Genomic DNA, 17847 nt, shown 5'->3' with positions numbered 1-17847 from the left:
TACAGCATGCCAAAGTTAAGCATTTTGTATGAAAATCGGCTTCCACTACAATTACTCTGAACTAAACTGTATAGTAGGCATGTGGTACCTATAGTAGCACTACTATGAGAAATTATTTTTTATGAAATAGAATAATAGAAAAAAAGGAAATTTTATTCATAAATCTATTGCTTTTTATACAATTTTTAAAGTGAAATTTATAAAAGTTTTGTAAAAATGCTGTTTTGATTGGTATATTGCCTACACCGTGAAGCTAGTGGTACTATAGAAACAGCTATTGGAAAAAGTGCTACTAAAGGAACACATGTTCAACATAAGATACAAGCGATATTAAATACTTATATTATATTTTTATATTTCCTCATAAAACGTGAAATGAAAATGAATGTTTTAAATATTACCTTACTTCAGATGCCATCCAAAAAGTAACTCACACTCCTAAATATGACAAAATATGTATAAATGTTCGAACAAGTTTAAGAAATTTGTTGGAAACACTTTCAACTCTGACTACTTGTTGTTGTAGAGCAGTGATTCCCAAAGTGGGCAAATTCGCCCTGGGGGGGATTTTCACGTCCAAGGGGGCGATAATTTGTAAAATTGAATTTGGGGGGCGAAAATCTACAGAGGGGGCGAAAATACTTCAAATACTAGCTATGGGAGAAATTTAAAACAACGACTCATTACGAAGGAAACATTCAATTTATGTGAAGATTACAATTCAATATATTTGAAAAATATTATTTCTTCTCCATACCATTCCACATTATCTGGTTTATGCTTTTGAGCCTTTTGTCTTTCATGCTTTAAAAATGTGCATTTTGAAGCATGACATATAAAACTTAATAATTGCCAAAAATTAAATGTTTTGATTCCATTCTTTACATCATGTGAATTTAAACACGAATTCCCAAAGTTTAGAATTAGTGTAGTCATGTAGTAGTAATGTAGTCATTACTAATCACAGATAACATTGGAATTATTTTCAATGCAAGAAAAAATGAAATTTTGAGGACTTTTAAGCAAAAATTTATTACTGGAAAACTGATGTTTGAATTGTAAATTATCGACACTTATTATAATGTTGTATTTTTAAACCTTATATCAGTTCTTTTAGCAAAACATATTTTATACACTTATTTTGGAAAATTGTATCAGCAAAATCGAGCGCCAGCAAAACAAAAAATACTTTTTGCCGATGATGTGAATATCCCTTCAAAAATGAATTTGAAGAAATATCTGAGTACCATCGTAATTAAACCTTCAAAATATATTATAGTCCTCGTAGATTAGAAAAAAAAACTGTTTCACTCTATATTGCTGTGAAAAGTAATTGGAAAATTTTATTAATATTTACATATTTTTTCAATGTTTTGGATTGGATGAAAAGGCGTTCTCGGAATCAGAAGTTCACAATATGTCATGGATAGAGTTGTTGATATAAGAAAATCAGTGAATTTACCACAAAAATTTTCTGTGGATCTTCTTCTTTCTGGCATTACGTCCCCACTGGGACAGAGCCTGCTTCTCAGCTTAGTGTTATTATGAGCACTTCCACAGTTATTAACTGAGAGCTTACTGTGCCAATGACCATTTTTGCATTCGTATATCGTGTGGCAGGTACGAAGATACTCTATGCCCTGGGAAGTCGAGAAAATTTCCAACCCGAAAAGATCCTCGACCGGTGGGATTCGAACCCACGACCCTCAGCTTGGTCTTGCTGAATAGCTGCGCGTTTACCGCTACGGCTATCTGGGCCCCTATCTTCTGTGGATATGAGATACAATTTTCTGTCGCTTAAGTGCATATTTTTGGTGTATGTATATTTTGATGCATACATTTTAACTAAAATTATGTTAAAATATATGCATCAAAATAATGATTATTTTCTAAGGCTTACGCCAAGTTAATTGGTAATTTGACATATTTTCGGTACAAATTTGATAAGATGTTGATCAAAACTTCAACAAAGTATAGCGTTCAATATAAATATTCCAATCATATATCAGGGGGGCGATTCTAAAAAAGATTGCCCTCAAGGGGGCGAAAGTTAAAAAAGTTTGGGAAGCACTGTTGTAGAGTCTATCGACATAGGGTGGTTCGTGATACAGTGAAACATGAATATTATTTTACTTCCCAACATACTTTAATTTTGATGAAATACCAGTGAACAGTAAGTTTAATATGAAAAATATGCAAACTTAGTTTAGTTTTTCTTAACTAAATCGATCTAAGCAGAATCTAAATAGAGAAACTAAAAAGTAGAATGGTGTACCTTGTACCTTTTAATTCCGCCCTGAATCCACTGTGGATACGAGTAACTGACACTGAAGAAGACTGCAAGTGGTAGTCGAAATACGCGTATCTGTCGAAGATAAGTATTGAGGGCTGAATTCAAAGGTACAATATACTCCAATCTACTTCTTAGTTTCTCTGTAATATTTTTAATAGATCATTATACACTGTTCGAAAGCTATTCAAAAAAGCAGTCCTAAAAAAATAATATGAAACAAAAAATCGTACTTGGGTTTGTTTAAATGTGAGGACTGCAAAGAAACAATATCCACGATTTTTTAACGAAACTTTACACATCCCACACTCATTTGTCCCAAGTTGACCCAGGCTAAAATTCTTTTTCATTCTTTAAGATGTACACTTAAGCATAGTGAATAATTAAGCAGCAAATTTTAGCACTTTTCACATCTAGTGCATTTTAACTTTTATGGGTATTTTTAACAATTTTCCCATAATAAAAGCTAAAGATTATTGCAAAGGATAATTGAATATCGCAATATGATGGATGCAAATTTGATGTTTTGTTTTCAAGAAACAAGTTTTTGCGACAAACTATTGAAAACCCTATAGTGAAATATTGAGTTTTTGAAATCAAAACATCAAATTTGCATCATTAAACTCATGTATTTGACATGAAATGGCAAAAAACTATGGCTATATGGAAACTGCTAATAGTGCTTGAGGTCACAATATTACGGGTCACCTACTATTTTGGGTCATTTCCATTTGAATTACGATACAAAATAACTAAAATCTTGACAAGCAGACCCACAATAGGGAGCTACCTATGACATTTGGTCAAAAGACATTTGGTTGAATGACTTTTTTTTATCGAAAACATTTAATTGCAATAGAAAGCATAAGACATTTGTTCGAACCAACATTTCGTCGCAAGGACATTTTGTCGAATCTAAATACAGTCAACTCACCCTTACTCGATATTCTGTATCTCGATATTTCACCTGATTCGCTGTAAGTCAATACCTCTCTAACTTGATGTTCCCTAACTCAGTTTCCTATGTGATTTTACCTCTCTAACACGATATTTTCATGAAAAGTTGAAAATGTCCTGTAAATGTTAATAAATTCCATGAATTTGTATATAATGATTAAATTGATAGTAAAATTAAGGTTTACCATCCATTTCTGGGTGATAAAATTTTAATTTTTTGCTGCTCGTTTAAAAAGTGTCACATAGGTAAATGGGGTAAAATTGTATTTTGTCAAAATAATGAAAATTTTGAAATTTGAAAAATATGTGTTCTGTATTTCGAAACCTCCCTTACTCGTTGGTCCCTTCAATATCTGTAGTATCTGTTAACTGTAGTATGAAAACAAAGATTTACATTTCCGATTATCCACGAGAGTAGCAAAATTACTAGCCATTTTACCAACAATCAATATGTTTTTAGCAATGTTCATTTTGATGATCCGTACTCTCCCAACATATTGGTGGGTACGTGTTTTACGTTCCATGCTGGTTTATCATTCAGGCTTGTTCTGCAAGTCAAGACAAGCTGATCTCAAATGGAAGCAACCCGACTTTTGTCACCTCAGTCAACTTGTCTTACCTCACCCGATATACGGAATAGGTACAATTTTCTTGTTTATTTATTTAAGATCAAACTATTTCTCGGTACTATCATTGTAACCATGCAAAGCTTCCACCGGTAACTTTTTTTACTCAAAAAGTCACCAAAACCTTCACCTAAGCCATATATTTGCTCAAGGAATGTTATTAAGGTGAAGATGAATCGAAGCCAAAACTCAAATTTTCAAGAGCACAAATCTGGAGCACAGAACATCCGTTTGAGCTTAAAACTTATTCGATTGGTCACCACCAGCTAGTGACCAATCGATTAAGTTTTCAGCTCAAACTGATGTCTAGTTCTCCAGATTCGTGCTCTTGAAAATTTTAGGTTTAGCTCCGATTCATCTTCACCTTAAGCTGGATATCATAAGCCAATTTATCATAAGTACAGAAACGTATCTTGTTCCCGACACTTAAGATTCACTTTGGAAATCTTTTACTGCTGTTCTAAGTATGATTTACGCATTCTAAAACCTTAAAAACGCCCATGAGCTTTAAGACCCGGAAAAGATGCCGAGCACTCTGTCCAAAAGCTTCTATTACATGAAGATCAGTAGTTCATTACGAAGTGCGACGACATTTGTAAAGGATAACAAATTCAAAAACCATTATGTCTACTTTGTTGTGTAATGAAATAACTTGTTAAACAGTTTTTCAAAGAATAGGGATATTTTAAAAGAATGAAAAATCACTATGCTTAATTTTTCAGTCAATATACGAAAAACTGCACCAATGTCGCATAATTAATGCATAGATATCAGAAGGCCGGTTCCAGAGATATATTCTTCGTCAATTGAGAGATTTGTGCCAGTCTATTCAAAAAACGTTTTGATAAAATGTTATAAAGTTTAAATAATAAATTCTATTATGCAAAAGATGCATTTCGGACATATGTCTACGTAATCAAATTATCTTTCAACAAACCATTTCAAAATAAGCTTTCGAACAAATTTCCAAACGTTACGAAATAATGACCAAATGCCAAATGCGTCATTCAACCAAATGCCATCCGACAAAATATTTTTAAGATTTTCGGACAAGTGTTCTAAAGCCGAATACAACTCATAGAAAGATCTCATTGAATAATTGTTGAAATGTTATTTGACAATAATCTGAGAAAAAGGCTATTTCACAATGTTAATGTTATGACAATGAAAAGAAGGAGATGAACTATGTGCAAATTCATAATTTGTGTGAAACAAAAATGTTCAATCCTTGCGATGATCATAGATGACTAATTCTGAAAAATTATACAGACAGATATTTGCTAATTTAAACATTACAAATCCTTATATAGCTTGTTTTCTTAAAACAAAGAGCATGTATTATTTTCTGTTAAAGCCTATAGGATGATCTTCTTAAAGTATGAATAAACTATCGTTCATTGTCATAAGTTCGCAAGAATACCTTTCGTTACTTGAAGCACGTGATCAAACTATATATTTAGAATTTAAGCTTTGATGTTTTATTGCATAACTTGTGGACCTTTTCTATATGCTTCTAGGGTGAGGAATCACTATGCATTTTCATCATAAGGCTCTAAATTAGAAATATATTGTCAAGACAAATAAAATGATTTATTTCAATAAAATTGTTTTTTTACTCCGGATAATCGAATCACTAAAAAAAGAAAATCTGCGATAAAAGAACTTAAAAAGTTTTTTTTTTGTTGTTTTATTTATATGCTGAAGAGGCGTAACCAGAAATTATTTCTATGCACTTTAGGGATCTTGAGAAGAAAAAAAAGATTAGCATACACAAAAATCCTCTTTTTCAAACCCCCCTCTATTCTACTGCTAAACCATTCATAGTTCTTCACTCAGTTTATCCTATTTCATCAGCCCAAAAATACTGTCAAGCATCACAAAACTTCCTTCAACTTTAAAGGGAAGACCGACGCCAAAATCAAGGTGAAACCGTCGTACAACAAATTACGGAAAATTAACACAAATGAAAACACATCTGGATAACAATTGCCAAGAAAGAACAGCATAAAAAACAACGTTCGCTCGTAACGATTCATGTTGCCGATGGAAAAAAACGACAGCAGAGCGACAAGAAAAGAAGCGCAAAAAAGGTGTCAAGATTACAGAAGCCGATTCCAAACGCTAAACGTTAAACCCTTTCTGAGAGCGAGTATGGCTACTTCAAAGCGCGGAAGCATACTTTACCACGAGAAGTAAGCAATGCTGGTAAGATAAGGGACTCAACATGATTTTTGCACAGGGAAAATTCTTGTTGCAAAATTTGGTACCTCAACTTATCTGCATCAGTACTTAGAGTTTATTTGATTTGTGATCGTTGTACACAACGTTACGACATATGTACATGTACGACATATTGCGTTTAAATTTTTAGTTTTTTTTTACTGTGTGCGAAGTGGAAAATATATTCAGCGTGTGCCTCGAATGATTTCCTTCATATCATTGATGCCGTTTTTCTGGCTGTGATGTGAAAATCACAAGCACAAATAAACTAAAGCAATCATATATTTGGTACACTACAGTGAAGTAATGAGATATTCAATTTTCAATTGACCTGTGGAAGACTGGGAAGTGTCGATTTGGATCGATGCGGAAGACTGGAGAGGACGTTTGTAACGTTGAGAGACGTTTTAATGTCTACGATTTGTGGGCATCGAAAATGGTTAGCTAATATCAAGCCCCATTGTGTAATATCGATTGTTTTGCGCAATCAAGGAGTAGCAACAACGGATTGTACGATCATCAATGCTCATACTCATGCTTAACAATTCTGCAAATTTCAAAGATGTATTACTTAGGGAAAATCAGGGTAAAACCGACACTGTGGGTAAGATCGACACCCTTTGATTTTTCATGTTTTGAGCAGATTTTCGTGTAGTTTCCACCACGCTCAATATTTACTTGTGAAATGTTGTGTTTCGGATGACATTACAACTAACTCTACCAATAAACTGCCAAAATAAACAACAAAATCATATTGGATATCATAGAGGCAACAGCAGTTGCAATATTTCGCTGTTATTCCATAACTATTTCGCATGTAACATTTTTAAAATGTTATTATTTGTTCTGCGTCTATATCATCATTTACTTTTATTACGTTCATACAACATGAAGAAGAAATTAATTTTTCAACAAACTTTGGTTGGTTCGCCTCTGTAAGTGTCAGCATAAGAATAAGAGTGTTCTATGATGTCCCAACCAATCGAGTTTTTTGTTTCTTTTCAAATGAGTAAAATATAATAACACATGCTGTCGTCCTGACAGCTATAGGAATGTTACATTTCACAAATCATTATTTATCATGGTCTAATCGCTTATCAAAGTGAATCCTGTGACCCAACGATCCTTCCCGTTAACAAACATCCCTCCCAGTAAACTTTGTGGAGTTGCATAGGCAAACACGGTCTCCAAATAGCAAAGGTTACACACTAACATTCCTTCCCCCAATCCCACCTGACTGCAGGGACGTGGCCGGCGCCGTTATTGACCCTGTATAAATAGAGGCACTGAATTATGCACATTGAAGAAGATTATGGCCAATCCCAGCCGAACTTCTAGTTGATTCTTTGTGCATTTTCACTGACTTCGGTCAATCACGGAATAGCAACCATTGATATGTGTAGTCAGTCTAAGCTAAGCTAAGCTAAGCTAATAGTAGTGTAGTAGTGTCATTACTAACACTGTCTAGCCGAAATTGTTTTGAATAATTTGTCATTTAATTGCTATTTTGATTACTCCTGTCTTTTACGTAAGATTAGCATCTTAAATGTCAATTGTCGTCAAGTCTTAACAAAATTGGCTGTTAAGTAGTAGTTCTAGTTAATTTCGTTTTTTGTTGTTAAAAGTATTTATTGATCATTACGTTCATATATCCTTAAAGAAAAAGTCACTTTCCTTGCCTGTTCAACAATTTCTCGAAAGTAGCAAGTGTACCCTAATGATCGATCTCAGCGTCTTACTTTCAATAGTCATTATTATAGTGAATATTTAAAAGTAAAGTTACCTTAGGCTTCTAATACAGTCTCCTACAAGATTCAATTTTGGCAATATAAGCTCTATATGGGTATGCCACTTTCAACATATTTTCATAGTTCGAATTTTCTAAATTGGGAAATCTGAGCATTAACGTGATATGTAATAAATTATCTTATCAATGATCGAACAGTTTCACTTGGATTATAATGGTGCAAACATATTTTCTTCTGCAAAATAACATTTAATTATGGCACATTGATAAAATTCGTAACGACTTCCCTAACATTATCAACTCACTCTATCACGTATCACAGTAGTATAACTTCCAAACGCCAAAGGAGCCCCCGATAATGGCAATCGCTTAACACCGCTACCACTTTCGCCCCGCAAAAAAGCATCACAAGCGTCATCACCATCATCACAGTCAGTATCATCCCCATCGCCACCATTGAAACTCCACAAAAAAAAAGAAAAAACGCGGATAAACCCAACTTTTTCCGCATATTCTCTTACAGCTTAACAAAGGGTAAACGCTCCCTTTATGGACGTAGCTCCAATAGTAGAGGAAGTGTGTTTTGACATGTTTCTGACTAATGAATGATAATGTGATTTTTTTTCTATGATGTACGATGAGAAAACAATACAAGTTTTAGAATAATATACATGAAATTCAATCGTAAAGCTATTTAAATAATTATTTGGCTCAACATTTTTGCTTATTTGCACATACAGTACTTAAAGAGAAAATCCCATAAATTCAATTAAATAATTATTAATTAAAATATTTTTGTAGATATTCAATAAATTTTGTTTTTCATACACTTCAATGACATAAAGATTTGTAGTTAATCGACTGATAGGTGATCATTATATTGTTGTTGTCTTCCCTTTAGTCCTCCACTAATGGTACATTTGCCCTATCGACATTACTGCCCGAGCATGTTCCGTTATCGGACAAAAATTTGTCACCCGAGTGTCGTTCCGCTGCGAAAACAATTTACAACTGCATCGAAACGCGCTTTTTAGCTTATCGGCCACCGCGTTTGTGCATGAAAAACGGGGTTTAGATTTTAGAGCATTTTAGAATGCAATATACACAAGGATATAAAATACGGCATCGGCACGGATAATGGTAGTTGGAGCCCGAGCAGCAAGCTGTAACTGGATGAGAGCAAGATTTTGATTTACAGGTCAACAGCCTCAATAAAATTAGCTAGCATTTATGAAAACACCGTTTCTTGCAACAAACCGCGATATTGTAAAGAAGCGATGAAATTTGTTGGAAACTATTTATTGCACTCATAATTGGGTTTGATTAACTTAACATGAACATTAACATAGACTCGCTTGTTTCACACATCAAGCCACGTCATTATAAGCGCTTTAATGTTTTAATAATTCTCACATTAACTCAAGGAAATTCTTGTAATCGATTTTTTTTCTATTAATAAAAGATATTAAATAAAAATGAATTTCAATTCAATTGCAATGCCATGGAATATTGAACTTTAACATTGATTGCACAATGCACATATTGTCGTAATTTTCGTCTCGAATTAGAGTTGTCATTATTATGAGCAATTTAAACAAAATGTACATTTCGATTTGTCCGAATGAATAATAATTTGACGTCTTTCACATGGTCTCATCCCCTGCTCGGGACGCCACGCGTGTGGTTAACTTTGGTGGGATAATTTGCAACCGATGACAGCTTCCGCGGTCGCGGTTCGCTTATCGCGATCTTTAGGCGGCTTTTAATTATGGCTTTGTTGATAGAGCCATGGGCCGCACGTGAAAACTTCCAGATTTTTTGGGGAAAGGGCAGCGCGCTGCCGGTGGACATGATTTATGGCTTCGGTCGTAAATTCTTGGCACAATTAAAGTCGGCGATAGTGTACGGTGCCGTGTTTTATGTTATTATTCTCTAGGATAATCAGATTGTTGTTGGAATGCGGATTTTGAAATATTTACTTTGAGGTGTCGACGGCCGGTTGCATCCAGGCGCGAGCTCCTAGGGGTTCCTCCTTGAGTGAAGTCATCGGGCCACGGGGTTGATTCATGTCGGCTCCAGTCGGTGGAAGGCCAAACATCATCCCTCCAGCCCCGCGAGGAACCGAAGATGGGTACAACTTGCGGCCCCATTCTAGTTCAAGCGTTGGCCAGGGCGATGCCGAGCTAAAGCCCGGCACTGTCTCGTCCGAACGCAGCTTTAGTCCGTTGTCGTACACCGTGACGACTATTGTGATCGCGTTCTACCGAAAAGTTAAACTACACTCAGGTTTCCGGAACCTGAATGTAGATGCGCCTAGTTGTAGGCTTCCCTTCAACTTGAATATCTAGCGAACCGCCGCGATCACGGCAAAACGACAACAATCACTTATCACACACTTCAGTTTCAATTCGTCAATTGGCACGTTCCTTTAGGCAATCGAAAGGCAAACACCTTCACACACGATTGTCACTTCCGGTTTCCTGTGATGGACACTTTACACAACCGCCTTGGGATCAAACCCGAACTTCCCCCAAACCACATAAATCACCAATCACTTGTATCGATACACGGCAGATGTCGCCACACTACTCTTCTTCGGTGTTATTCTTCTATCGCACTTACACACCACAGGTGCCGGTCTCCAGTGTCCGATTTGCTCTAAACGGTTTCCCTCCTGTTCCGGACAGATCTCCAGAGAGTGTAAACGTTCGTCCCGTGTGACTGCTAAACCCCAACTGAAATCAGCAACGCAAAGTTACGATCGGAGTTTTACACTGCTGCTGGTTGCGAACAGACCGCGCGATGTCCATTCTCTGACATACATACATATCCAGTTCAGAGAGCTGTGCAGAACACCAGTGGCAGCACTACCGGGGCCACGGTTGACGTTAACTTTTGAGTTTTTCCATCCATCCATTCATCTGACACCAGCGCACCAGAGTGGGACGGTGCAACATCCCGGCAGCTCGCTCACTCCCGCAAGCTGGAGGACTCCGTTTCACGTGTGTCCCTGTTGAGCGGCGAGAATCAAGGGGCTTACAGCTGTATTGGTGCGTATACACACCGGATACATGACCGAAGAGAGTATATCCTGTGTCAGATTTACAATCCCTCTGAGCTTCCTGAACTGCACTAACCTTCTCACTCTAACCCCCATCCCAATGACACTTCACTGTACTAATTCCCTGTGCGCGAACTCCCAGCAGTATGAAAAGGATATCTCCGGAGTCAAATTTACTCAGTCCCAGTAGGCTCCGCCTTGTCACGCGCTCTCGCTTCCCACGCGCTCTCTCCATCACCACGTGCCAACACCACCGTCGATAAAGAAGATTCATTTTAGTACTCCTGTCAAACCGCCAAACGCTTGCTCCCCGAGGAACCATTCCTTTTACCTTTGTCACCTTTTCAAGACAATAGAACTCCACTTCGACTGATCGCTTCTATTATCCTCTCTCGAACACTCAATCTAAACTGCGTTTGATAGTTTCCAAAACAGTCATGAACCATCCATAATCCAAGAAACTCCACCCCCTTACCATTATTATTGTTTACACAACCCAAACTCTCACTCTCTCCACCATGTGCTCTCTCGCACTGCTCTCCTCGCATCAGAAGAGGGGAAGTTATTTCCCAAGCCAATCCATTCGTCTCTTTCGCACTACCACTTGTTGGTCACGTCTTTCCCTATCTCTCGCCTGCACCTCTGCTTTGAATCGCCTGTACTAAAACCATGTGACTTGTTGCACTTTCTGGCTAAACACCTTCACGTTCACAGCTTGGCGCAAATCGGGAGGCGTGTGCTAGTTCTGTGCTAGTTGATTTGTATTTTTTTGTTCCACCTTCGCCACAGAGCACTCTAGTAAATGAAAAGAAGTTTGGTTTTTGCATTTTTGTTTGCTTTTTCAAGGTATCTGCAGTGGCAGATGCAAAAACAAAAACAACAACGAAAAAATCCCTTTTTCTGTTCCTATTGATGCCGTGCTGGAAGGTGCTACCGGTTCCAATCGAAGTATGATTGGATTGCTGCAGATGCAAGTTTGTTTTACGCCTTCTTTTGTGGATTATTATGCTCAGATTTTTTCAACGTTTCAGAATAAAGAATGAACGTCTCGGAGGATATTTGTGAATCTGTTAAGGGATGGTACACTAATTATGTCACGCTAAATTTCGACTTTTTCGACACCCTCCCCCTCGTTTGTCACACTTTTAGTATGAGTCCTCCGAAAAATTTGTTAGGCTTGTCACACTTGGCTCGACGTAATTTGTGCTTGAGCCATAATGAGATATTATGTAGCGATCAATAATTATGGTGAAATTTAATGTAGGAGTGTAGGTCTTACGTAGTTTAAAAATAAGTTTGACCTGTATTACTTAAAAAGTAGGTATCTTTCGATGAAAGCAATTACCAGTTTGTGTCTTGTCAAGTTCAATCGTCACGGTTTCTTCAAATCCTTTCGGGATTGACTGTGGGAATTGTAGAAATTTTTCGTGAAATCTGCTTTGTTACAAATACTAATCACGTATTCGAACTGCTCTTAAGATTTCTCTGACATTCATCTTCATTAAATGAACAAGACAAGAAAAAAAATCTGTGGAGTGCTCGGAGTTTACCACAAAATTAGGCTTATGTCAATGATGTCACCCGAAAACGTCGAAAAGACTCGTCAGAAATCCATAAGTGTCTTGCAAGGATTTTTTTCAATGAATTTCTCAGCTTTTGGCTAATAATCTTATTAGAAAGCCTATTTATTATCTCGAAAACAAATTAAAAATTACTTTTACATACACAAGAAATGCAAAGTTATCATACAGTAATTATATTACAACACTAGTGGGCCCGGCAAACTTCGTAGGCTGTTGAAAAATGTCATGATATCTCCTATACAAAATTACATATTAGTACTCCCCCGTTTTACCAAATTTTCCGATAATTTCCTAAACTTTTTCGTCATACGAACACGTCGGAGCCCTTCAAGAAGACAACAGTGAAAGAATTGTGCAAATCGGATGTCCTGTTCTCTAGTTATTTCGTGACATACAAACACCACTACATTTTTATTTGTATAGATTAAGGCGAAGTAGGCCGTCATTGAAATTTGTATGCGTCGTTGATGATTGTTGCTAATTCCTCTCACGATTTCTAATCAAAAAAAGTCAGTTGGTTTTGCATTGACACAGCTGAAAAAGTATCAGCATACTTTATGCATGTAAGCGCGTACAATAATACTTTTTAAAGTCAATATAAACTATCAAGACTGAGTTTTATCAATTTGAAATGCAAGCTGAAAAGTAATCATTGCTGCCAAAATGAATGACGGGCTACTTAGCCTTACTATATATGTATCGACACATTAATATTAGAATCCATCTCACACATCGAATTCATTTAAATGATAATCAATGAACCCTGTCATTGTGAATCAAAAATCTATGTACACATAATGCCTATACAACGAATGAGATCATGAACAACAACAATCAGATCACATTTAGATCAAGCGTTTTGAGATTGTAAAATGGAGACTATTAGTTTGCTTAGAATTTGGCTCGGATTTTGGTAAGTCTATTGAATCTAAATATTGTGTATTAAATAGTCAGCTGATTAAATACGTCATTTCAGCGGCTAATAATTCCATGCTGGATTTTTAAACTCATGCTTTTAACGCGATTGAAGATGGGCTGAAAGTGTTTGGAAGCTAGATAACTCTTCATTTCCAAAAGAAAATACGATCCGATACATAATACCAGGAGAGCATCATTCCTTCTTTTCAACTGTGCCGGTTTAAACAATTCGTGATGTCAGATATTTCACTTTCATCGGTTGCATACAGAGAGCATTTTCATGAAAATAGAATACAGCTGTTATTAGACTTTCAATCTTAGGCTACAGAATTTTCATCATATCTGGATGTTCAATCATTTAAAGAGAGTATGATGGGGAAAAATGATGTAATTTGGTGCAGCTGTCTTTGAGTATTTAACCTTCCAGTCGTCGCGCGGTTTGCTACCGTCAGAACCACCACGCTACTCTTGTGCACGACAAGCAAGGTTTTTTCAGTGTTGTTCAGTGTTGTACAAAATACAACAGCGCGACGACTGAAGTGTTAATGAGCATTTTAAAGAACTCCATATCGTAATTTTCAGATTTTTCAAGAAAACTTAACCAATTTGCAGGATTTTTTCGGAGTAGCTCTTTATTACCTGGCATTTTATAGCCCACAATTATTTTGAATATATATTTTTGCAGTGTAAAATGAAGCTGCCGTTAGAGTGGTTATACATCATTTGTATTAGGTCTTGCTTTGGGTGCAAAGGAATTCTGTCAGATGTTCCTCCAAATATTAGTTCTGGGATCGTTCCAAGATTTTTTCGTATAATTATTTCAGGTATACAAAAAAAATATAATCCGAATATTTTCAGTTACATCACAGTATTCCATTTGGCCTAATTATACTCTTTCCATGCTGGCTAGCATGTTTTCATATGACAATATTGAATAGTTCCACCTTTTCACTCTCGGTTCGGAAACAGTTCTAGTTTTTTTTAGCAGAAATCCAACAATTCGGAAATAATTTGAGACTTTTCCCTATCGTATTCCCAATTCGCCTAAATATTCTACTAGAAGTCATAAATGATTCAGAAAGTATCTCACAGTTTCATAATGCCAAGAAACCGAACATGCAATCAATTGGGTAAATCTAGAATAAATTTTTGAAGATGGTCTGGAAGAATTTCAAAACGAATTTAAAGAGGAATTTCTCAAAAAATCCTCAAAAAATATCTGATGTTAAATTATAAACTATAGAAAGGATCTTACAATTTCCCATGTTCATCAAAATTCCTTTTTTGCAAACAATTTTGGAAGAATCCAATAGTTTAATGGAAAGACGAAATCTGATATATGAGGAAATTGGAGGAATGCAATCTAGTGCTGGTGATGATTGGAACAACCAGTACAAATAATTGAGTTCATTTGTGTTTTCTAATTTTCAACTTTATATATCATTCTTAAAATAAAAACATAAAAGGGGGGAAGGGGTATTAGCCAAAATCATGCAGAAGTGAGTAGGTTGGAGAGGGTTTGGGTTGAAAAATCAGAAAAAAATGAATACGTTATTATAGAGGTCGGAAAGAGCGTTTTAATGCCTATACAATTTTCTGGGGTTCCATATGAAAATCGTCACGAATGGGGAAGAAGGTAGTTGTCCAAATAAAGTGTGACCTCTACCTCAACAAGAATTATTATGGGTTTGTTCTGATAATTTCCACATGGGTTCCAACCAAACTTTCTTGTTTTATATCTTCTCTGATTACTCCAGCAGTTTTCACAGAGTTTCTCACACGAATTCATTCAAAAAAAAAAGTTTTCAACTGGATTTTAAAAAGAACCCGTTTAGAGGTTCTACATCGAATTTCCACAGGAATTCTTGCATAGATCTATACGGTGGTAGGTCATTTGGCATAAAGTCGATTGGCATAAAGCCGTTTGGCATAAAGTCGTTTGGCATAATGGTCATTTGACATAAAGTCGTTTGTCATAATGGTCGTTTGGCATAATGGTCTGAAACCAAGATTTTCTCAATTTTTCGTTTTTACGTTTCTATTGAATCTTGCTAATGACATCAGCCTTGTTTTGGAATCAATTGATACAAAATGACACTTCATTCAACAATCATTCACTCTTGAATAAATTTAATCATGTTGGGAAAGTTATTTTCAATAGTATTTTATTATTTATCCAGAAATTACCCTTCTTTCAAATTTTAATTCTTCTTTTGAGTATCGCTATTGTATTAAATGGTTGCACAGATGATTTCCCAACTGACAAAAGGGCGGCAATCGATAATATTGATCTGCTAAAATTATCAGCGAAAAGAGAAATCGATTACTGCAATTACTTTGATGGGTTGTGCTACTTTTCCTCGAATGTCGGTTCCCCGAATGTCGGTTTCCCGAATGTCGTTTCTTCGAACGCCACTTCCCCGACTGTCAGTTCTCCGAATATCCCGTTTCACCGATTATCCCACTTCCCCGAAAAGTTTTTAGCACTCATAATTGTCGTGACTTTATACATTTCAGGGTGGTGAACGAACTGACCATCTAATATGCACCCTTCTTTATTTAATTGGCGGTTCTTTCGAGTTTTACCGTCCTCAGCATTTTTGCCAACATGTATATAGCCGAGAATGACAGAATCATCTTTCTTTCTCGTCACCACTTTTCGGGGGAAATGGCACTCGGGGAAAAGTAGCACAATCATTTTGATGATTCTGAACACACTTTTTCATGTCTTTTCGTTTTATCATGCCGTAATAATTTTTGGCATCCATTCTTCTATTGGTTCAATTATAAATTTTGCCTTCTTTTTAAAATAGGCCGTTTTTTATATTTAAATTTAATTATGTAGTATAGTTAAATGTTAACCATTTTTATATTTTGCTGTTTTATGAATTATTGCCAGATGTCTTGTTAGAATTATAATTACTTTAGAACCTGCCAATATTCAACATATACTTATTTTGGGGCAAACGCGGAGATCACGAGATATGATGGAAAAAATATTATTTCAATCACAAATTTCACAACTTCTCGATAATAGACGGTTTTTTCGATGTACACTTCCAAAATTTGAATTTATATTGAACCGTTGAAAAGTTTTGCCACAATTTTTTTTTTTAAAGATGTGTTGTTCATTTGAGCTATGCCGTGAAAAGATTTTTTTGCGTTGGAGCCTAAAACATTTTAAACGAAAAATAATCTGCTCTCTTATATAGGCTATTTTTGCATTAAGTCACATTGATAGATGTTTGGATTAGAGCTTTTGAAATTTTGCAAAAAAAAAATCCATTCTCTTATCCAGTAATTTTCATCGAGTGTTACGTCCAAACTGGGACAGATCCTGATCTGCAGCGAAATATTCTATGAGCGTTCCCTTGATGAATGTTGAAAGTTGGATCCAAAATAGTTATTTCCATTTCCTTTAGTGCCACTTTAGATAAATGTTATCTTTGGTCATTTTCAATATCATGTTGATTGATGTATTGGTGGTATAACTCTTACGACATTTTGATGTCTTTATACCAGCGTGAAAAAATATTTAAGTAGGTAGCACTTTTTGAGCTCGAGTTCCACTTAAGGGGAGCAGGCCGTTAGGCCGAAAGTTGTTAGGCCGAACGTCGTTAGGCCGAAGGCCATTAGGCCGAATGCCGTTAGGCCGAAAAGGTCGTTAGGCCGAAAGGGTCGTTAGGCCGAAAGCTATCTCAGGCTACAAATTTTTTCCCGTTTTTTGATTTTCACTCCACGAAGTGAAACATTAATGCGATTATGTTTTGAAAAAATGAAGCAATTTGGTGCAGTCGTCTTTGAGTAATGAGCATTTATGTTTCTGGTACCACGCTGGACAAATAAAAATCTTGAAAACCCTTAAAAACATCATATCGTAATTTTCAGATTTCTCTAAGAATACTGAACCGAATTGGCATTGTATAGTACACATATTATTTTTTTTTATAAATTGACCATAATCAAAATGGCTGGCAAAGACATTTCATATGAAGAATATGGTCCCCCAAGGAACATCGAAATATTTTTTAAACTAGTTCTTCTTCTTCTTCTTTCTGGCATTACGTACCCACTGGAACAGAGCCTGCTTCTCAGCTTAGTGTTCTTATGAGCACTTCCACAGTTATTAACTGAGAGCTTACTGTGCCAATGACCATTTTTGCATGCGTATATCGTGTGGCAGGTACGAAGATACTTTATGCCCTGGGAAGTCGAGAAAATTTCCAACCCGAAAAGATCCTCGACCGGTGGGATTCGAACCCACGACCCTCAGCTTGGTCTTGCTGATTAGCTGCGCGTTTACCGCTACGGCTAACTGGGCCCCTAGTTCACCAATGATTAATATCGACAGAGATTCCTAAACTAGTTTTTTGAGATATTGTGAATAAATGGTGCAAAAATAACAAGAAACAAAAAGTTATCGCGATTTGATTTTTTTTAGCGGT

General features: G+C 36.1%; 1 protein-coding gene across 1 annotated transcript in view; it reads right to left on the bottom strand.

Moving 5' to 3' along the window:
• Positions 1-10650, bottom strand: part of LOC5578097 (transcription factor collier) — a 217966-nt gene extending 207316 nt beyond the window's left edge. Inside the window, exons 1-3 of the mRNA XM_021850883.1 lie at positions 10637-10650; positions 10467-10575; positions 9820-10100 (exon numbers count right to left, since the gene is read on the bottom strand). Of these exons, the coding sequence (XP_021706575.1) occupies positions 9820-10100; positions 10467-10575; positions 10637-10650 (404 nt within the window). The remainder of the gene's footprint in view (positions 1-9819; positions 10101-10466; positions 10576-10636) is intronic.
• Between the last annotated feature and the right edge of the window lie 7197 nt (positions 10651-17847).

Source organism: Aedes aegypti, chromosome 3 (assembly GCF_002204515.2).
Source record: "Aedes aegypti strain LVP_AGWG chromosome 3, AaegL5.0 Primary Assembly, whole genome shotgun sequence".
Taxonomy (NCBI): domain Eukaryota; kingdom Metazoa; phylum Arthropoda; class Insecta; order Diptera; family Culicidae; genus Aedes; species Aedes aegypti.
The sequence above is the reverse complement of the archived record's forward strand: the minus strand, read 5'-3'. Positions and strand labels throughout refer to the sequence as shown.